We start from the raw sequence: 23,622 nt of genomic DNA on the forward strand, positions 1-23,622 counted from the left end.
TCCAGAGGCAACTACTGGAGGGGTTGTGTGTCTATGCCCAGCTAGTAGGGGGATCCACATTCTGCGTAAGTATATATTTCCCACTAATGGACCTTCATTGTGATCACTCAGAGAGGGGAACAGGATGATGCCAATGGTGCTGTTTGTGTTGTTCTGTGTGGCCAATCACATGTATATATGCGCTGTATATGTGTGTTTGTGTGTGTGCCTACTGGGACTACATGCTCAGCTTCACCACTGGTTCAAGTTGGGGCCGTGAAGCTGTGGTAGCCTTGCCCCTGTCAGGGTACTGGACTTGGCAATCTCTTAACATATAGAAGTAATATATATCTTCCTCAAACTTATACTGTGAATATCCTGAAATAAACAGAATTTGATCCTAAAAAGAACACACTGACTCCGTTCCATCAAGCAAAACACTTAAGAAAGATTCAAGAATAACATAAGGCTTACAGTGCAATCTTAGAACACATAGCAAACTTATTTTTACACTAGCTTTCATGCATACCAGTAACAGCAGATATCATCAGCATAGCTGACACTAACATTTTGTTTGCAGCCTAGTTGTATTTTGTTCTTAAATGTTGCGTTTGATCAGTCATAGTAATCAGCATTTTGTTCAAGTCAGCCCATAGAGAGAACAAAACATGTCACTGGTAAAATAACAATGCTAATATTACTTAACCATTCTGCAGAATCTTCTGTCTTTGTAGGACTGCACAAATGGATTAAATAAGCACAGTGAAAATTATTCCTTCACAACTTTAAATATTTTGATCTTATTCACCAAAGCTTAGTTATTTTTGGAGATACTCGTTTAAACAAGTCACAGTTTTCAATTAATGCAATTTACCTTTTTCATACTGCTTTCTGACCAGGTTTCCATCCACAAAACCTGACATTTCTTGTACAGTGCTGGATTACTTTCACAGTTTATTGTGAAATTTAAATTGGTAGAATCCATGATCAAGACAACATGCAGATTTTGTTGGATCCCTAAGAAAATGCAACATATTAAATATTTAGTAGATAACTATCTGACTACATGATGGTAGATTTATTGCAAATGTAATTAATTCACTGTCCTTCAAATACTTATCACAATGTAATTTCTGAAAAAAGATACTATTACACCACATCACACTAGGGCAGGAATGTTTATAAACAGAACTTAAAAAATAAATTTAATATCATGGATTCTCATTATGTATATTACAGTGTATTTTTTTAATTTAGAAGAGGTGACAGTATTTAAATGGTTACCACTAGTTCATTCCAATCAATATAGACCAATAGAACCAATTAGAAGCGCTTCCAGGGTCCTTGAGTATGACTGCCAATATCTGTATTCTTTCAGTCACATTCTTCTATTTATTTGTAAACTATTTAATCTTCTTGTTGGTCTAAGGAAGAAACACAAATAATTAAGAAACCTATCTGTAAACTTGCTTATGACTATTCAGAATCCAAAATGATTCACAGGTATAATTGACAAATAGAAGAAAACTCTGTTACTAGATATATAAGCTAAACAAACCAGAAAATGATGGGGACAAAAGCTTTCTTCCTTGTAACTACTTTCAACAGCAGATTTCATAACAGCTTTGTAGAACATTCATGGATACAAAATTTCAGATAGAAGAATGAATTTTAAGCTGAGGGTTCTGTGCCCTCAAATATCACAATGTCATCATTATTCCTGCCTGGTTTTTAATAACTAACTGAAAGTTAAAAAAGCACACAAAACAAGGACCATGTTAGAAATTATTTATCCATTATTACACCACTTTTGTAACCTTGTAATAAATTATAACTTATAATTCTGTTCACATACGGTATGTGAAATAGTTGAAAATCGGTCCTGTAAATCCATCTTGTGAAGCTTGATCCTTCAGAGGAGATAGCAGTGGTTCTAATTCTTCTATTTTATATAGCCCAGGAACTTCTCCTATTTGAAGAATGAATTTAAAATGTCAGATCAAATACACTATAAGTCTTCCAATTCCTTTGAAGGATTCCCTTGAATTCTCCGTATAGAGAATTTGAGTATGGCAGTATTCACCTCCATGCTTTCATGAGTATCATTCCATGTACTTCATCATTCTTTTCATGATATCATGAAAACAACAAACCAAATTATAGTGATTCCATTTAATTTAAACAGCCTACTTTGTTTATATTACTGAAATATACTTCAAAAACTCCTTCAAATCTACCCAAAGACAGTGATCCAATACTGCACAGAAACCAAATCATACCAGACTTTGTTATACACCAGAAAACAGAAAAATGAAAGAGACTAGTTATCTAGGTCCTCAGACATAGAGGTTTAACACTGGATGATGAGAATCTGATACTGTAAGGAGACTTGGATTTGCACCTGAGAGACAGGAAAACCCGGTGCTCTTATCAATCAGCTCTTAAACTACTGTAGTTCCAAAAAACATTTAGTAAGTTAGGCTCAGTCCTTCAATGATCTCTCTGATTGAGGAACAAAGCTAGATAACAAAATAAAGTCACTTTTGTTATTTGTTATTATTATTTATCATCTCATTACCTTCAGAAAAGCGGGCTTTGCTGGTGTTCATTTAGGTAAAGTACTCAGTCTATACAATCTAGTAAAACATTGGGACACCTCTCAATTTTGAATTTTATTAGAAAAGGGAAGCTGTAGAGTAGAATACATAATTATTTTGTTGTTACACTATTATAAAGAACTCCTTTGAAATGAGTTACTTAACTTGCAACTTTGAGGAATTGAAAGAACCCATACTGTAAGGTAGGTTAAAAGATAGCTAGGTGAACTTCAAGTCAGTTTCTCATGTACAAGCACTCTAGCCAAAACAGTGTAGAAAGCTAACTAACACTTCTGGTATGGACATGAAGTTAGAAAACGTCATCTAATTCTGCCTCATTGAGCTAACTCTGTGTGGTAAAAGTAGTACCATAATCTTTTTGGTCTTGTCTCACCTGAAGACAGTAAACTGTTGATCATCTCAAGGAACGTGGAATGAACAAACTGATAGTCTTCGAGCAGCAATACCACCTGCTGTGCTTCAATGCCCGCAAGCTCCATCACCTAGAAGCAGGGAAGACATTTAAATCTCAGTATATGGAATATACGTATTGTTCATAAGAGAATTATAATCTTTCCTTGATTATATATTACATACGTATTTTCTCCACAGCATCTAAACTGTTATATTTTCACAAAAGATTACTAAGTGATTCAGTTATATGAGATACCAAATATAAAGAACATTCTACCTGGATGTACAGCTTGGTAATGAAATAATTAAAACAGACTCTTTCAAAGAGTATATTTATGTTCCAGATGTGATTCAATTTAGAGTTGTATCTCTCTTTTGTGTGGGCTTAGCTCTAGAATTTTCTTCAGCATTGCTGAAGGTACTGGGAAACTCCTGATTCAAGGTTTGCATTTGTTTTTAAAGAATATGTACACTTTCATCAATCACTAAAATTTTACTTGATTCAGCTACTATCCTATTAACTGGCAGGCCACAGTAGAGACAGAATATGAAAATATATACAAATATGAAAATATATACATGAAAAAACCTTTCCAAAATTCACACAAACTTAGAATTTATGAAGTCCACAACACTCATAAAAACAGCTCTGGTATTCAAAAAAGTAGAGTTTCAGGTGATTACTATAAAGAACAGTATGCACATCTAAACACTGAGAACTTCTAAAACGCTACTTGTTTCATTTAGACTGTTGACATTTTGCTTTTCTTAAAATATCTCTTCACACAACACTTTTGTGTCCTTCAAAATTCCTGTGGTTTTTTTTTTAATACACACCTACAACACTACAAAATGGAAGACACTGAGTGACTTACATATTTAAGATCATTTTTGAACTGCTTCAGCTCATAGCCTCTGGAAATTTTGGGAGTAATCAGAACAGCTCCATGCATATGACTAACTAAAGAGGTAACTGTTCGACGACCTACACCACTCCGTCCTGCCAAAAGAAGTGATCCTCCAGGAAAACTTAGCACTCTGTCCACTTTAGACATATAACTGAGGACTTCTTGGAACAGTAAAATCTCTAACTCTTTTTTGTCTCGCCCATAATGAATAATACCCTATTAAAAAAGAAAAAAAAGAAATGCGTTCACTAATAATAAATAAAAGCAGTAAGATATAAAAGCATCCAACATTTAAAATTTTAGAAAAGAAGGGCTTGAAAGCTTAAGAGACCACATTGGGATTCATTACAAATAAATTATTTATGTGACAGAATTTAGATACCTCTCATACCCTTTACCAGTAATGAACAGATCATGTTACCCCCAGCACCAGGATAACCTATTAGTCTTTGATATATTGAAATAGAAATCTACCACTGAATTAATTGAAATTAAATACTGGACCAGAACAAAGTCTGAGCTGTCTCTCACAAGAGAGAGTAATTAATATTGGCATAACTTAGAAGAGTGTTTTAGGCAGCTAATTGCTGCATAATTGCAGATTATGGAATTTCCTAGTGAAACACATATAATAACAGACCCTAAGATTAAATTCTGGCCTTTTTATACTTAATAAAGCCTCATCTTTGAAGCCCAATGTAATTGTGTAGTCGGAAAAAAACCCAAACTCTGATTACTGAGGTTATTGAACTTCATAATTTCCCATATAGTCTATTGGTCACAAGTTGGCAATTAAGGAGAGGGAGTAGTTTCCTATCTACAAGAGCAGTCCATCAAACACTACTAATAAGGGGAGATGATCTCAAAGCTCTTATCCTGAAAATCAGTCAGCCTAGCAGAGTTAACATGTTTGCATTTCCTCATCAAGCTCATTTTTTGTACTTTACTGTTTAAAAGCATGCCAAATCTCCAAACAAACCATTTCTATTTCTTCAAATAAAAATTACATTAGAAAATTACAAATTCAGAAAGTAAACATTTAATAAAACAGTTTGGTACTCAAACAATACACAAACATATATGCTCATCAATGTTTCCCAAAATGTTGTTCATCGAACTGTTGTAAATCACCAGCAAATGTGACTGATGCCCTTTTGTTAAAATAACCTTGCTACATGATACTTCCTACTGCCTGCCACAGAGCATCACGAACCTTCCCTCACTTGACCAAATGCAAAAGATGATTCCTCGAACAAGCAGCAGACCCCACCCTAAACCTGGTGCTCACATGTTACTTCCTGTAAAAAACATCTAGAATAATTGCTGTGAATCCTTGCTGTGTATATTCTTTAATCTTGTCTCACTTTTTGAATAATATCTTTCAGGTCTGTTGAGTTTAGTCTGCCAAGTGGCCTCCCATGTGGTGGTAGTGCCTGTCCTGGTGTAATGAATGCCTCTTGACAAGATCCCCAAGTTACATAGAAGATATCTGTGAAAATAAAAGGAAACATTCGAAAGTTTAGGTGCTCAGCTCATATGCTATCTGACTTGATCAGACTGATTTGATTAGGCAGTTCCTAAAAAAATATTTCAAGTTTGTGTAGTAAGCCTCAAATGGTTTACCTGCCATATTGTCCAGAACATCTGAGCCCCAATCACCTTGAAACACTTTCATCAAAACATTATCAAATACATGGAGTTCTTTTATGCCAACAATTTTGTCACGGAACAAACGACGTGCTTCGTAAACAACAATTTCCAATACATAGTCTACAGTTTGTATCGATGATCCTACAAAATTTAAGGATATATTTAACTTTATATATTTATAATAAATTTTACATTTCTCAAATTTTCCATTTAAAAATATGACATTGAAAATGAGTAAGTGAAATTACATACCAGCAGGAGAGCATCAGTAAGGAAGAAATAAGAGAAAAAAGTAAACATTATGAAGTGCTTTTTAATAATATCTTTATGGATCATTACAAGATGAAATGAAACATATTCTATTAAAACAAGTTCTCCAGTTTAATGCTGGCATTCTAATAAAAATGAGTAAGGTGTAGCACACAAAGTAAAAATTAAAAGGCAAAATTCCAGGCAATGAAAATAAAAAAAGCCAGGAGACTGTTCTAAAGGGGAAGAGAAAGGCTAATAATAAATACTAAAATAACAATAAATACCCCAAACAGTCTGTATTATAAAATGCCACTAGAGAATACGAAGCTTCAATATTCTTCACAAAAGTAAGAAGGAAGGTAGAATGAGTAAATGACATGCCATATTGCTCATCACTGAAAAAGCGTATGCATATGTTCCCTTCAGATACAACAATGGAGTCCTTAACAGGCTGAGATCACCCATTCTTGACTGTCGGTGTAGCTTTTCTGACCTCATTCAAGCTACATTTATACCGCCTGATGATCCCATAAAATAAATGGAATACGAGCGTAACATTCTTACCACTTTTATACTCTTTAAGCAGCCCTCTACGTAACCCTTTAATTAATGTAAGAGCTAAACCACAATAAGGAGCAATTGCTCATGAGCTGGTCATAATAGCAATTTCAAAGACAAAAATGATATTAGGAAGAACCCTATGCTGTCTGGAAAAGCACACAAAATTGAATACCTTTCCAAATTTCAACATTTCCAAAGTTAAAGAAGAACTTTGAGACTAGACTGTAATTATCAAGCATTCCCAAATTGTGAGAATATTTAGATCCTTGTATAGACATCTGTAAACTTTTATACAGGTGAGATAGTTTTCTAGAAATTTCTATATGTTTAAGGATGGTTATAATCTTCTTTTGTTAAGTAGGTCATAGATGATGTGTATCAGTTGTAGTTCCACAGTAACCTCCCCAGGTTTATACAACCAGGTATAAAAAGAGAAGCATGAGAGGCAAGCCTCTGGGAGTCCAGAAGACAAGACATATGCTCAAAAAAACCCCACCCAACCCAAAACCCTCCAAAAAACAGAAAAAAATGGTGGGGAGTAGGGGGTACACTTCAAGTTCCCATAGTAGAGCATACAGTCCCAACCTGCTAACTTCCCTTAATCTATAAGTAGCTCCCACACATATTTTAAAACATCAGTGAGTGTTTTAAACTTATTTACTATATGTTACGGAATGAACTATTAGGCATTTTTTTCCCTTCTGCTGAGTTACAGACAGTTCGCGGTTTAGGAAGAGTACCATAAGTGAATTGGTTGCATGTTAAGTCAACAGTAAGACTGACATAAATAATAATTTAGGCCATTTTAGAACTGCTTTATAAATGAAAAACTAATAAGGGACTTACCACCTGCTAAATCATATCTGAATAGACCAAGAACCCACTGAGTAAGAATACATGGTGTAAAAAGGTAATGACTGTGATCATCAACTGTGAATTTCGTTCGTACCTAAAAACAGAAAGTGGGGGGCAAGTGATGTTTTAAAATGTAAAGCACTTGGAAGTGTAGCTTTAGATTTTTCTAAAATACCAGATAGATTAGTTTTCTACTAGGACTATATATTTAGATATTTTATTAATGCACTCTTTAGGGTTTTTTGAAAGTGAAGAGATGAATTTAAAATCTTGTTTTCTGAGCACAAACGATTTTTCTCATAATTAGAACCTTTCTTCTGCACCATTCATGATGCAAACAACAACTGCATATGTCACCTAGGACTGTTAGTGCAGTGTTATTAGACAAAACACAATTTTTTAAAGCAATATCAAATATAAAATGCAAAGGAAATATAAAAGTGTAATAAAAAACCTACCTAAATGAGTAACACTTAGTCACTACAAAAGACTTACAGAAATCCTAACTCTTCCTCCAAAGAGGATATTTGAATTTACAACTCTATCTTTAATTCAAATAATAACTGCCTTCATCATTTATTTCGTCCTTGTGTGATGAAATTTAAACTTAGATTTCTTAGAATACATTGATAATATCATACGAAACTCCTGCTAACTGGTGCATGCTAGCCAGTGACTATACCTGCATTCCAGTCACAAAGATCGGTTTTGTATCATGGTTCTGTCTAGATGGGGACATGCATACATTCTTGGAACATACAGTAAGCACTTACATCCCCACAGTATCTACCCCAGTAAGGCTATGTACATGATTAAGTAAAGCAAGTACTTAAGTGTTTTGCTAGGTAGAGGTCCAAAAAATTTTAAGTGGGAGGATAAAAAGAACTTGGGTGTCTAAGCACCTATTTTTAACTGTATAAAATTTTAATAGATAGTCCTTGATGTGTATAAGGGACTCCACCTTCATATCCCTCTTCTGTATTCATAACAGCATTCATAACATCTGAGCACATAAGAATCTTTAAAGTACACTGTATCCTCATCCAGTAAGTAGGAAAACACTACTATCCACCTTTTATAAATCAGGAACTGAAGTATAGATGGGTTAAGATGCTTGCCAAAATCATACAATAAATCTGTGGGAAAGCAAGAGCACTTACCACTTACTCAGTTTCCCTCTAATACCTAGGATTCTCTGCAAATAAGTAGCTTTAAAATTTATATCAACATTATGAAAAAGATATAAACTTAGATTTTAATACTGATAAACCTTTTTATTCTCTTGTTAATTTCAAAAGCTAATTATTTTTTTTTTTTTAAATTGTGAAATCTCCTTGAAAAAAGAAATTAAATTTCCATACCTGTTCATATACTTGAACCATAGATCCTGCTAGTTGATGTATTTTTGGTAAAGAACCCCAAACAGGGTGATTCTTTAGGTTTTTCTGTAGTACAGGTTCCAAGTAGGCACTATAAATAGTTTGCAGTTGGTCTCTTTCTGGATAGCTACAAAGGAAAAAAAAAGTAATTGTTATGGACTATCATTGTTAATTTTTTTATTAAAATGATTCAAAGTTATATAAACAATTACTGAGAAATTCCAATGAATAGCATCTCCATCTAACAGCTAAGTAAAATTATCATTTTATTGCAATAGGCCACCCTCAGAAATTTTCTAAATACATCTGTAAATGTGTTGAAACTTAAAAACAAACGAACTTACTTCTTTTCAATTTCTCTAATTTTGTAACCAAACAGCACCTTAATGTAAAGCTGCAGAAAGCAGTTTACTGAAAGCAAAATCATCCAACAGGAAACATATTTCAAACACTTCACTATCAACAGATAGCTACAGATTGCTCCTTAGCTGGTTTCTAGTGCCAAGAGGCACCAAACAGCACCAAATCTGAAGATCCTAAACTGTTAAAAAAGATGAAAGACTAGAACAGCCACATCTTCATAAAGACTACATTCAGCAAGGGTCCTATAAACAGAGGCTGAGTCTGAGTTCTTAGAGTCAAACTAATTTCCACATACTTACTCAATTGCACAGAGACGAACAATAGAAGTAAATCTGGAGGTAAGTTTATGTCTTCCTAATGTTCCTCCAGCAGACATGGAAGCCACAATTTGGATGTTTTCTAAACCAACCCATTCCAGATTTTCATCGTAAAATCCTTGATATGTAAGGACCTTTAATAATTAAATAAATATTGTATTAAAAGAAAGCCAACAGAGTATCTTACCAAAAAATTTAAAAAAAAAAATTGAGAAGTACACCATTATTACTGTTCTCTTAATTGCCAGAGGTATACTACTCCTCCCAGTTTGGTGTCAGCTGCAAACTTGTTGAGGGTACACGCTGGCCCATTGTCCAGATCATTAATGAAGATGTTAAACATGTACTGGCCTCCAACTAGACTTTGTGCCACTGATCACTACCCTCTGGGCCTGGCCGTTCTGACAGTTTTCAACCCACCTCACTATGCTTATCTAGCCCATACATCAACAGCTTTTCTGTGAGGATCTTCTGGGAGACAGCGTCAATGGCCTTAGTGGAGTCCAGGTAGACTATATCATAAAATAGAATCATACAATCATAGCATCATTTAGGTTGGAAAAGACCTTTAAGATCATAGAGTTCAACCGTAAACCTAACACTGCGAAGTCCACCACTAAACCATGTCCCTAAGTGGCACATCTACATGTCTTTTAAATACCTCCAGGGATGGGGACTCAACCACTTCCCTGGGCAGCCTGTTCTGGTGCTTGACCACCCTTTCGGTGAAGAAATATTTCCAAATACCCAATCTAAACCTCCCTTGGCACAACTTGAGGCCATTTCCTTTTGTCCTATTGCTTGTTACTTGGGAGAAGAGAGCGACACCCACCTCGCTACAACCTCCTTTCAGGTAGCTGTAGAGCACGATAAGGTCCCCCCTTTGCTCCAGGCTAAACAACCCCAGTTCCCTCAGCCGCTCCTCAGAAGACTTGTTCTCCAGACCCCTCACCAGCCTCGTTGCCCTTCTCTGGACACACTCCAGCACCTCAATGTCCTTCTTGTAGTGAGGGGCCCAAAACTGAACACAGTATTCGAGGTGCGGCCTCACCAGGGCCGAGTACAGGGGCACGATCACTTCCCTACTCCTACTGGCCACACTATTTCTGATACAGGCCAGGATGACCAACACACCCAGGTCCTTTTCCGCTGGGCAGCTTTCCAGCCACTCTTCCCCAGGCCTGTAGCACTGCATGGGGTTGTTGTGGCCGAAGTGCAGGACCTGGCACTTGGCCTTGTTGAATCTCATACAAAATATCCATATACACTGCTCTCCGCTCATCTGTCATTTCATCATAGAAGTTTATCAAGTTGGTCAAACATGGCTTGCCTTTGGTGAATCCATGCTGGCTACTCCTGATTTTCTTGTCATTCATATGTCTACTGAGTTATAATTCATTGAGGCAAGCACTGTTTTTATGCACTTATGCAAGTAAGCCAAATAAAAATGGTATCTTATTTCTGGCTGACACCTATACATTCTATCAAAGTACAAACAAAACTGATGTCAATACAGATGCAGGATGTTAACTCTGAAAATAATCAATATAAGTATTTACTACATACACTAAACTACTTCCAGTATACTTAAGTCTCTTTATAAATAACAGAAATAAGTTTTCACCTGCTGTAGAAAAGCCACCAGAGTGCTTGTTCCCCATTTATCAGGTTTGGGTAGATTGATATCCTTCAAGTACAAAACAAGCCTTTCGCAGTCCTTTGGTCTGTATACTCGCCCAGTGTTTGTACTGATTACAATGCAAGTTTGGCTCAATTTTTGTAGAAGATGTTGAGAGGTAGTTTGTGCACTGCAGTGAATGGTAGCAATCTGAGTGGATCGGAGTTGAGAAAATGCATAATGAAGCAGCATCCTAAAAAATCAAATGTATACATACATATAAGCATAAGTAATACATAAATGTATTAAAATACTGTGTATCCAAAGATACTGTATAGGTTTTGAATTAAAATGCATATACTACATACTGTATTAATGTAATCAGTGATGCATGAGGTTTGCTGAATTAAACATTCTTGCCTTTATAATTATAATATTTTCCATTCAAGAAATTCAATAAAAATGTAGTATACAGATACACAAAACCTATACCTAGCCTAAATACCTTGTATGTATTGATCCAACCCATCTAAATTAGGAACCCAAGATAGGCAACAGGATGAGCTAAATTCAGTTGCCTGTACACAGGCATCTAGTGCCTCGAGATGAGACCGGATTCTTCATATGCCTTTCAGCTGTTGCTCCATGACAGCACAGGTTTTCCAAAGGTCCTGTTTCATATCTAAAAGCCTCATTCAGATACCTTAGATGCACAGTGGCAGCCTGAACTTTCTCTGTAAATCTTCATAAGAATTTACCTGTTTGCCACTACAGGTTTGTTTCATTAGTAACCTAAACAAGTGATATTCTAGCAGAAAGTCATACGATAAAACCATTATAATAAAATATTACAAAGTTTGTCAAATAGCTAGAAGTATATTTTGCTTAAAACAGGAAATACTTTTTACCCCTTTCCACATCCTTCAGGACCCACAAGAAGAAATGGCTGCTTATTGTTAAAGTCTAGCCAGGGTCTAAAGTAATCTAAACCTCTCTGCATGTCAGGGGTTTGGATGACGGGAAGTGTTTGGAGGTTACTGAAGTCATCAACTGTTAGACTTTCAGTTTTTTTCAGCTGATACAGCATTAGCTGTCCAGTGTCAGTGTCATAATATGTGTCCAGGGGCTTCCTCGGATCTGGTGGAGATTCTTGTGCCCAACTGAAGATCTTTAAAAAAAAATAAAAATAAAGCTTCTGTTAAATCCATTCTCCTAACGACAAGATCTACAATTTCAAGTTAATCTAAAGAATGTTCAAAGAATACTTCTGTCAAACCAAACATTTAATTCTTTGATTGGATAATTTTAAGGCTGCCTTTGAAAATTCAATCATGTCATGCATATGCTTTATAATTAAGTCCTTAACTAAACAGTAACATTACTCTTCCACATATTACTTTTTCATAACATAAAGAACATAAAATAAACTGTATTTAGCAAAGCTTTATATAAACTTTTTTTCATATTAGGCAATATACATAATAATAATCATAAGAACAAGATAACTCCTTCACGTGCATCAATAGCTAATTCCAGAAGCTGAGCCTAAACCTTTACCATCTGCCCTCTATATATGTTATAGCTCCAGGCTTTCTTTTGGAAGGAACTATTTCCTTCTCCAACATAAAACCCAAGTACGATTGTGGAGTGCGATTGTGGAGATAACTATCTCCAGGAACAGCCTTCTGTAGACACTATGGACCAGTATACCCACCTAGTTTTCCAACACGACTCCCTAGTCCTTGTGCCCTCAAGTATCTACACAAAGACAGAACCATACCCCAGCACATACAATATATAACCTCAAAATAATGCTGTAAGAATACCTCCCTGGTGGAGGTGCAACAAAGCCCCCACATTATTATTTCAAGCATTCTGAACAGAAAAAAAAACAGAAAAATTAATCTGTATTACATATACACGATACATATACACACACATGGTCAGCTATAGTGGGTCCTTGCATAAAACAGTACGGATAGAGGTCATTCTGTATCTTTTGGTGCAGCACCAAGATTGCTATCTGGGCTGGTGCACTTAGCAGCATATCAGTGATATATGAAACATTCCTTTACTTCTGAGCTATTTCCCTATAGACAACACAGATTGCAAACTAATTAGAGCACAGATATTCTATTATTGTAAATTTGCATTGTTAGAAGACAGAAAATCACTATTCCTACTACATATACTGAGACATTTTTAATAAACTTGCTGGAAAAGTTTATTACCTCTTTTGCAAATTCTTGTCGTGATTTCATGTTCAGATTGCCACCAAGACCCCGTAATAAGTTAATAATAAACTGTCCACGATCAGTACACCCATGAAGATGAGACAGTCCATTCATCACAGTTCCAACTAAACTTGTTTCTACCACAGAGTCATTCTGTAAATTGCAAGTTGTAGCAGATTTAAATATATTCCTAAAAATAAATGTGATGTATTGCTAGCAGACTATTACTCATCGTTCTTTGACACTTCCACAAATGATGAAAGTTCTCAATACTGCTGTTGTTCTAGAAAATTCACTGGACATGAAATTATTTTTAAGCACTGATTTAGAAGTTTTAATACCAGACTATGTATTGATGTAATTTAGGATAAGCAATCAGAACTTTCCTTACGGATTTTGAGAATCTATAAGAAATCAACATAACTGTATACTGGAAATCCTTCTCGTGAATGGATTCTTTACGTATTTTGCTCTTTAGCACCAAAGGGGATTTACAGCCTCAGGATCAGTGTCATGGTTTTTCCTTTGTATCCACCTGAAGATACTTTAAAAGTCTAAAAATCTCCATGGGTGAAAGAAGCAAGAGGGGAAATAATATTAAAACCACAACAGGACCATATGTGTTCCTCAAGGGGAGGTAATTCAGGTCTCCTAAATACTAGCTTACTGGCCACGGCAATGGGGATTTCTCCTAAATAACGTTTTGTGCAACATGAGCCACTTGTTCAATGCAAATGCAACTCCTTCAGAACAAGGGGAGGCAGGGAAGCACCCAGACTACTTAAGAAAATATAGCACATGCAGAACAATTATCTTGATGTACGTCCCAGAATGTATGTACAGAATCCAGATAATGTACAAGGTTTTGGACTATCCTTTTGGAATACTGCTATTACATATTACCTTTCGCTCATTAAAACATCTTTCGGTTAAGGTTTTCAGTTGAATCCTAAAGAGCTAAAGTTATATACTTAAATCCAGGACAGATTAGTGGGAGCTGTTAAAAAGTACTATTCTGAACAATCAGACTACTTCTTTAGCTATGCTTCTATCAATCTTTTTAGGTGTCTAGCATTACATTTCTCCCCAACCTATTACAAGCTCTGGTCTACACTGTGCAACTTTTCAAATTTTAGCCTTTTTTTTTGTTACAGTCAATAACTTAAATCTGGAAAAACAATTTCTTCACTTCTTCATTTTTTAGTTTACACATTCAGATCTTTTAGGTCTCTGAAAACATATAAAGAAATGTCCAGTATGGAAAATTAAAGACAGATATTAAGTTTCACAGAAATACATGGCTTTAACTAGTTAAAATTATATTAAATGTTTCAAAACTTTAAATACAGCGATTAGTTTTTGGAAACTGAGTAGAACGGTTCCAGTATTAATCTTATGAAGAAAACATCAATCAAAAAAGCACTGAGATGGTTTTTTACTTAAAATTTAAAAACTAATCTAGTTTAACACTGAAGAGATCATTCATATAAATGGATCATCTTAGCAGAAGCTGAAAATTGATTAAGTATTCAGTTACTAACCTTCTTCACAACCCAGTTTAAAGCCTTTTCAAAATAGTTCCCAATCCAGTTTTCAAGGTTGTATCTGCATTCTTCCGGCTGACTTCTTAGCCAAGACTTTATCAGAGAATTAAGATCTGTATCTTCATCACTAACTCAAAGCAAAACAAAACAAGATTCAAACAAATACAAGGCATCCACATCTTCACATAGACTGGTTCAAAGGGAACAAAAAAATTCTAGGAAAAGTTCAGGGAAAGACTTAAACAAGAATTTCTGACCAATATTTGGGCTTTCTAAGGGTCACACACAAACAAAGAATCCACGATGTCTCTTCCAAAAAGTCTGAGATATGTTAACCAAAAGCTTATAACAGGACAGCGTAGAAGGGACATGCAACCTAAAGCAAACTCCCCCAGTGATTTGCTTCATAAGTGTAAGCAAGTAATTAAATTGCTCCATCCCCTTTCAACTATCTTTCAAGAACAGAAAAGTAGGTATATTTGCTTACTTTAAAAGGATGTAATACTCCTGTGACTTACCTCAGAAAGATCATTCCCATTCGAGATATTGTAGCAGGAGAGGCACAGCTAAGGTCATGAGTTTCAAATATAAAGTTGACATTTGAGCCAAACTGAATTCTTTCCCCACTGGGCATAGTCAACAATCTGTTGTCATCCAAAACGGAATTCAAAGATTCAATCCATTCAGGATCAATATCACCATCACAAATTATCCATGAAGTAATATCTATTTCCAGACACAAAAAAAAAAAATCAAACCCAAGAAAAACATTTAAAGAATATCATCCCTTGCTATTTTAACACTATTTATGACTCTTCTTTCATTATAACTTAAATATAAACTCTTTAAAGATATTCCTTATATGTTTTATCTTCTGATGTCTATTTTTGCTTTCTTATCACACAATTTGGAAAGTACATATCAGTGTTCTTGACTATGATTGTCACAAAAAGTTTTTACCTTATGCTACGCACAAATAATAACATAATATAAAAATGTGACTGAAAATAAACAATTTCAGTAATTTAAGCATAATGATGTTTAACCCCCTCACAAACATACCTCGGGGTTCTCGTACCACTTGTCGAGCACTATTTGTAAGCACACCATCAGACCATTCTCTGGTATCCATGTCAATATGGCCTAGCAACTGATGTCGAGGCATAGCTTTGGGATTCATAGTATACTGTTTCACTACTTTGCCAGTTTTACCAAGTGCTGTCTTTAACATCCGCCAGAGTGTTGATTTACCTGCACCACTTGGACCTACAATAACTACGCCCATTCTTTGACGTAGTTGTTCATATAATTCCAAAGCCTTCTTAATCTAGATAATAAAAGAGATAATGGCTATGTGAAGTCGTAAAGCTAAATTAATCATGTTCTTTTTTAATGTTTTTCCAATTTACTTTGGATGCAGTCACTTTATTTCTAAAATTTTACTTTTTGAAACAATAGGTATTTGCAGAAGTAATTAAAATTACGATACTAAAGAATATCAAGAAACTTATTCTGCATGTTAGAAGCATTTCACTAAATTACTAATATGAAAATATCAGCCCTCTTTGGGCATATTTTTACTGAGAAATTAATGAACCTTTAGTCACAAAACTGCATGCAGCCCTACAATAAACAAATATAAATGAGACACGGAACTGCTTGATAAAACCAAATGTTCACATATTTAATTCTTTCACTGTCCAGAATGTTCATTGGAGTTTGTACGTGGCTTGAACAAAACTGTGTGTCACATGTTCACATCTTAATTTTCCTTGCACTATTTTTCTTTCAATTACAACTGATCTACCATGCTTCAAACACAGACATCTATTTTTTATATACATGTAATTAGAATCTAACTATTAGTTAATTCTCACTTTTTAATACAAGATTTCTTTCAAAAGTAAATAAAAATGTGTCAAATGAATGTAATATTAATAAGTTCTAATTAGGAATAACTCATATTGTTTTGTTGCTGTAGTTGATGTTTACCTGGGTGCTTATAATTTCCAAGTTTGCTTCTTCAAAGACTTTTTGTAAAGCTGTAGTTAACTCAGCATACTCCACATCTTTAAAGTCAATACCAGGAAATACATCTTTAACCAGCGCATCAAATCGTGCACAGTCTGCAAATGTAAGCTTTGACATGGTATTAAGCCGCAGAGCTTGAACCACCATGTGACTTTCATTAACTGGAAATAAAAGCAAAGAAGCCAAATCAGTTTAAGCTCTTTGTTGGTTTTTTCTTTCCTCAAGTGCTATATCAGCACTTGAGCCCATACTGCTAAGACGTTGAAGGTGGAATCACAGTGCAGACCACATTCCAGTTCATCTACCACTGTACTTGGAAGTTAGATGAGTGCCTTACTATAAGTATCATATATGCTTACAAATGCATTCTATACAGGTATGAGATGGTTATGATGCTGCCCAGATAGTACATAATAGCCTTATGATTAAAGTGGAACTAAGATTGGCAGTGCATGATAGCTTACTCGTTAAAGCCCTCATGAAAGAAATTAAGGACCTGGATTCTAGACCTTACTCTGCCAGAGGCAGTTTGAAGTCACACCTCTCAAGTGCGTCCTAATTAACTATGATATTCCAGAAATGAACGCTCTCCACAACTCCTCTTCAATCTGAAATACCATGGAAATGTGTTTTGGGACCAGAACAAAAACAGCCACAAGAAAGCTTTACTCTGCCTGAAAAATACTCATGATGGGAAAGGCACAGGGCTCTGATCTCTGTTTTTTTGCTTTTTTAATCAAATTGCTTTCTCATGTAAAACATGTACATTTGCAGAGGGCAGGACTAGGAAACACAAGTGAAAATCATCCTGTGTTTCTGCCCTCCTTCTGAATGCGTGATTGCCCCAAACCAGAATGCACTATAGCCCAAATTCAACACAAGGGACAGAAAGTGTCCGTTCCCTAACTTCCCTTTTTCCTGCGGCTTTTTCCCAAATGTTCCAGAGGTTAACGATTAGCATACCCTTCTAGAATTTGCAAAAAGTTCACGGTTTTTCATCCTGAACAATGCCTTAAATGCAAATGCTTCTACAGGCAAATTTTCTATAGCACAATAAATGGTTAAGAGGGAAAATGTTGGCATTAAGGAACTTGATTTAGAAAGGTTGAACTGCTTTACTAAAGGATGTAATACAAAATTTAAGCAACATTTAAGAACATGGCCAACATTTTGACATGCCAAAGGATTTTGACTCAACAATACAAGCAAACATAAAGAAACAGGAAAACGCATTTGTTAGCAATATCTTAAGCTTCTCAAGCTAAGAGATAAAAAACAAACAAACAAAAAAAAACACAAAGAAAAATTTCTGCGTCCAAATCATAAGCTAAATCCATCCATCTTGCCTTTCACAGGGTTATTGAAAATTGTAATTTAAACCAGACCAAACAAATTTCACATATTTAAACATGAAGCTAAAGTGTCATAGCAAGGAACAGTGATAGGAATGTGCCCTAAAACACATTGCTGGTAATCCTTCTTTGGCAGATCCAAACTAAAGTCAATTACAAATTCTTTAAAGTTGTCAGACCATTTGTTATGCCAAGATTTGTAAACCAAGGCTGTCTCTAAAAACTTTCAGTATAGTCTGGACAGACATATGCTGTTTAAGCAAACAAGAAGCAGTAGTTGTGTCCTAAAGATGTGAAATGCTTATCCATCCCACACTCTTAATTCCTACTCATTTAATATCCAAACAACAACAAACAATCATTTAAAAAAGCTTAAAAAAATAATACAGTGACCCAGTCTAGTCAATACATTTCTATCATTTCTACCTGTCCTTGTATTTGTCTCTGTCTACCAATCTGAATCTAATGCCATATGACAATTTTAGCAATCCTCAAAGAGAATAAAAATGGTCCAATGACTGATGAATAATGACAGCATCAGAGGATCAACTTTCCTGACCTAAACCAAGTGAAAACAAAAGTCTTTGAGAATCACTCAAAATCATCCCAGAATAAGGTCCTATATCTATATTCTTATCATATAAAAGCTCAATCTAGAATATGACAAGAGTCTTTTGTGATGTCCTAATGAAGGAGGACTTTCACAGATATTTTTTTCTTTTCTAGATTGCCTCCAGATCCAAGCCATGGCTTCTCAAAACTCCAGTGAACAAGAAAGCTGTAGTGAATGATAGCTGTACAACATCCTGAATAATCAAAAGTTTGGCATGGTCAACCTTACTTTCTTGCCTTGCTTCACTTTTCTTCAGCTGATGAAGAAGACTGCCACAGCCTCTCAAAACAGTCTTCAATGCTCGTAAACCCCAATCATAGTGCTGCTGTGGTGTCAGAAGCTCCCTAAATTTAAAAACAGCAATATTTTAATAAGATTTAGGTGATAGCGCCTGAAATTTTTGTTTGGCAAATGAATATGCTCATAATATGGTTTTGGGCAAAAGAGAAACTGGTGAGTATTTGTAACACTGTCTGTAATGCATTTCAGAGATATAAGCAATGACACACTGGAATTTTCAGAGGGAGTATATTCCACAGCTAATGTATTTATTATTGTCCCTAACAGCATTAATTAAAACCTCTGAAATTTGTTCTCTCTAATATGCATACTTATAACCAAATAGTCACTTGCATTTCAACAACTTCAAGAGTCTAAATTCAACACAATGCTTGTGAGCATTCATATCCTCACATTCATATTTAGTGTGTGTAATAGAGGAGCAGTACTTCGCCACCTTGAGATTATAACTGCATTCCAGTTATTTTCATACGTGAACCTCCCAATATATTGCAATGTTCTTACTTTATAAGTTAAATTAGTATCTACAGAGATGCATGGTATACCATTCAGATTTAAGAGCTGTATTGAAAGTAAAACTTTAGATGACTCCAAACCTGTGGTTTTATGTCTAGTTTTGTTTCTGATACATAGCTTTCTGCAATATCCAAGTCATAAAATATTACAGAAAATTAACAGAAAGCATGTGTAGATTGTATCCCTAAAGTCATGCTTTGGCATAGACTAGATGGAGAAGAAACAAGACGGCAGTGAGATAACAAGGATCAACGCTAAAATAAAAGCAGGAGGGAAGAGAATTACAAAGGTTACATGACTAAGGAAAAAAACCCCACACCTTACCTTGCTAGATTAAAAATAGCCACTAATTTTCTACCGAGTATTTTAGCATCCTTAAAGCCTTCTGAATACAAAATCACTTCTGCAATGAGTTCGTTGTCTGGATGAGTCATAGCAACTGGCCTAAAAAGTTGTTTGAGGTTATCAGGCAGTTTTTGTCTTCCTCCATAACCTTTTCCAGCAGGATTCAGAGTGATAAAAATTCCAGAATTATGATCCATTTCAACCTAGCATTAGAAGTGCATTGTAATAACATATTGTCATATAAAACAGTATTGAGAAATATTGGGTGGACTATGTTTAGTTACAGTAGTCAGTTTTTAAGTTTGACCCAATTGTTTATAGACTATTTTTATAAGCAGAAAGAAAGAAAGTTTTGCTGTACCTTTTTGCCAAGCATCTCACATACAGGACTATGTCTCTTCAATGCATGTTGAATTGTCTGAATCTGCATGGATACTGCAGACAATACAGCTTCCTCAAGTCTATTGAATTCATCAAAACAGCCCCAGGCACCACACTTCACTAAGCCCACAAATATGCGCCCCATCGACTTCACATCAATACCCTTAAAATTAAAAAGAATACTATCAAAATTCAAATAACAAGAAAGTAATGAAAGACTGTCTTCCCATCTACTAAAAAATACGTCATTGGAAATACCCACAAATTTCTAACGGAAACTGACAGATTATCAAAAGTATTTCTAGAATATAATATTGCGTTATGAAGTATGGGCATAGATATCCATTTCCTAAATTGTACAGAACTATATTCACCTCATCACAATTAAAGACTAATACTTGTCTTCCAAGAAGTCCACCCAAGGCCTTCACTGATTCTGTCTTTCCAGTTCCAGCTGGACCATAGGGATTTCCTCCAAGGCCCATCTTCATAGCCTGAGTAAGAGTTAGGTAACACTTATCTGTCAAAGGTGTGTAAACAAGTTTAGGGGAATTACCCTGCAGAAACAAAACAAATTATATTGATTGGTAGACAGAAATTGGAATCATAGAATCATAGAATAGTTTGGGTTGGAAGGGACCTCTAAAGGTCACCTAGTCCAACCCCCCTGCAATGGGCAGGGACATCTTCAACTAGATCAGGTTGCTCAGAGCCCCCTCCAACCTGACCTGGAATGTTTCCAGGGATGGGGCATCCACCACCTCTCTGGGCAACCTGTGCCAGTGTTTCACCACCCTCAGCGTCAAAAATGTCTTCCTTCTATCTAGTCTAAATCTACCCCCCTTTAGTTTAAAGCCATTCCCCCTTGTCCTGTCACAACAGGCCCTGCTAAAATGTTTGCCGCCATCTTTTTTATAAGCCCCCTTTAAGTACTGATAGCAATAAAGTCTCCCCGAATTACTGACGATGTAATTTCATTACTTTCATTCATAAGTCATTAATTTGAAAACATAACACAATGGTCAAGATTACTGTCTCATTAAGTGTATGAATTTGTTTACAGCTATGAAGTTTTCCTGATTTTATATCAAATGTAAAAGCATTGTGAAAATTTTTTTTAGAATTACAGAAAAGGGGTCAACACAGATGAAACTGCACTCTGATATATAAAAGTAGCAAGCATATTAGAAAATATTTATATGATACTGTAGCTGCTTTCCATACAACTTACATTTACCTCATCAATATCACGAATGAAAATGATTACCCTATCTTTTAGTATTTTCTATGAAACAGCATGCTAAGGACACAACAAAGTTGAAAAAAAATGGCAACAGTTGGGAGGCAACCAGCAGCATGTGTGAAATGAGAAAGTGTTTGACACATATATAAAAGCCACCAGGTAAAAATTAAAAATACCACACCTGATATTCGTAAGTATATTGGAGTTCAGCATCTACCATCTGAACATAACATTTTTGGTCTTTCATATAAAATCTCAGCTGCTTCTTCCAAACCCAGTCTTCAACGTTGTGAACCTGAGCTTGATTCAGCTGCTTCACCACATCAATGTTATGAATGATATCAAGAATCAGAGCTTTAAGCTTGAGCTCAAGGATTCCTGATTCTGCAAATAACCACCAAAAAAAAAAAAAAAATCACAACAGTGTAGTAGGGAATATACACGTTACCCATTCTCAGTTCATTGTGCTGCTTTCTATTATCAGCAGATTTTATTCAGATCTCATTTCAATTATATATAGAAATATTATTTATTATCTAAAGCAAGCAGCATAAAATGAGATCCTGACAGAGAATGTGAATCATCATGTAACTTCAGTCATTTAGAATTGATTTTGTTTGCCTCTACACTCAATAAGAGACAGAGGCTTTTTTTGGAAAGCAATTTATTCCAGGAGTGTCTACAGCTATGTCCACCCTAGTAATCAGCGTGGCACAATCTGTTAATTGATCTGCTGAGGATCTGAAAACCATACTACACACACTCTGGAGATTCTACTCGGACTAATTAGGGTGATGTGGAATAAATGTTCATTAGCAGATTGGGTGCATTAAGTGTACTCTGAGAACATATTTTTTAATTTAGTTTCATTTGAAAGAAATCCAGTTTGTGTGCTCCTATACCATTCCATGATGGGAATTAAACGAAAGTAAGTGGGGATAATCAGGCAACTCACTTCAAAATCACACCTATTATCCAAACTAAAAGGTTACTGTAAATGTATTATACAATAGATGGAATGAACACTCTTCTATAACTGATGACATTTCTCCAATGGCTATAGAAAGAGCACAGAAAGGGAGCTTAGATAAAAAACCACACTTACAGACTGCTAAAGGTAGGTGATATGAATCCTATTCCTAATTAATATATCAGATGTTAACAGTTCATAAATTCTAAACTAGAATTTAATACAGTAAGCAGCTACACAAATGTGGTGGAAGATTGTCAATTACATGTCAAATTGAGTCTTTTTATATGTATATGGTAAGAGCCATCTCACCTAACCTACACTCTAGAATTTTACATCTGAGGTAGTCATTCAAAGCCCCCCCGGTCAGAAGAGAGGAATAAACACTCAAAGGCATAATTATTCTAATCCATTTGGACTATATAAGATTCAGAACAATCATGTCTTGAGAATAACTAGTTTAGTGGTTTTGCTACAGAGGTACTCAAGAATTATTAGTTCAGATGCAGATGTATACATCTAAGTAAGAAAAAGAGAATCACCTACACAGTTATACAGAACATATTGGCATGACATAATGTACCTCAACTGCTGTTTGGCCAGTTCCAATGAAATATAACACTAGAGTACAGTTCAGTAGGTGAGGACAAATTATCAGTAAATATATAAAACAAAAATTATAAAAAGTTATTAAAAAATTCATTAAAGAGGTTTGCAAATATATAAATGCTGCAAGATCATTTTTAATCTAAATAAAAATCCACTGTTCACCCTGAAATATTAAATACACTAATCTTGGTGGTAATAGGTGGCTAACTTTATGAACTCAAATCAAGACAGCTTTACATATTTTTCTGTTTAAATAAACAGAATGTTAAATACTGTACAACTACATAGTCATTATAAAGAATTATATATTAATGATCATTTTTATACCTGTACTCCCAGTATCTTCTATACTAGTATCAATGCTAGTATAATGTTCCAGTTTAGCCGTAAGTTCTAATTCTAATTGTTGCAGATTATGGTCTTTGATAGCACTTTCAACATCTTCAGTGAACTGAATTTGTTCTGCCAAGGAAAGAATCTTTGGAAGAGAAAGTTCAGATTACATTTTATAAATACAGGAGACATAAAGAAAAAAAGTTTTTCAATTCATTTATAATTGCTTATTATGTCTGATATTTAAAGTATTTTACT

General features: G+C 35.1%; 1 protein-coding gene across 1 annotated transcript in view; it reads right to left on the reverse strand.

Moving 5' to 3' along the window:
- DYNC2H1 (dynein cytoplasmic 2 heavy chain 1) overlaps positions 1-23,622 on the reverse strand; it is a 202,261-nt gene that overhangs the window by 146,849 nt on the left and 31,790 nt on the right. The window contains exons 31-53 of the mRNA XM_009274630.1: positions 23,359-23,509; positions 21,634-21,836; positions 20,584-20,766; positions 20,190-20,372; positions 19,808-20,031; positions 18,896-19,011; positions 16,664-16,863; positions 15,734-15,998; positions 15,190-15,397; positions 14,669-14,798; positions 13,125-13,280; positions 11,802-12,061; positions 10,900-11,146; positions 9,258-9,409; positions 8,578-8,722; positions 7,208-7,310; positions 5,522-5,689; positions 5,263-5,387; positions 3,866-4,114; positions 2,971-3,079; positions 1,835-1,948; positions 854-996; positions 348-357 (exon numbers count right to left, since the gene is read on the reverse strand). Coding sequence (XP_009272905.1) covers positions 348-357; positions 854-996; positions 1,835-1,948; positions 2,971-3,079; positions 3,866-4,114; positions 5,263-5,387; positions 5,522-5,689; positions 7,208-7,310; positions 8,578-8,722; positions 9,258-9,409; positions 10,900-11,146; positions 11,802-12,061; positions 13,125-13,280; positions 14,669-14,798; positions 15,190-15,397; positions 15,734-15,998; positions 16,664-16,863; positions 18,896-19,011; positions 19,808-20,031; positions 20,190-20,372; positions 20,584-20,766; positions 21,634-21,836; positions 23,359-23,509 — 3,844 coding nt within the window. The remainder of the gene's footprint in view (positions 1-347; positions 358-853; positions 997-1,834; positions 1,949-2,970; positions 3,080-3,865; positions 4,115-5,262; positions 5,388-5,521; positions 5,690-7,207; positions 7,311-8,577; positions 8,723-9,257; positions 9,410-10,899; positions 11,147-11,801; positions 12,062-13,124; positions 13,281-14,668; positions 14,799-15,189; positions 15,398-15,733; positions 15,999-16,663; positions 16,864-18,895; positions 19,012-19,807; positions 20,032-20,189; positions 20,373-20,583; positions 20,767-21,633; positions 21,837-23,358; positions 23,510-23,622) is intronic.

Source organism: Aptenodytes forsteri, unplaced genomic scaffold (genome assembly GCF_000699145.1).
Source record: "Aptenodytes forsteri isolate BGI_AS27 unplaced genomic scaffold, ASM69914v1 Scaffold352, whole genome shotgun sequence".
Taxonomy (NCBI): domain Eukaryota; kingdom Metazoa; phylum Chordata; class Aves; order Sphenisciformes; family Spheniscidae; genus Aptenodytes; species Aptenodytes forsteri.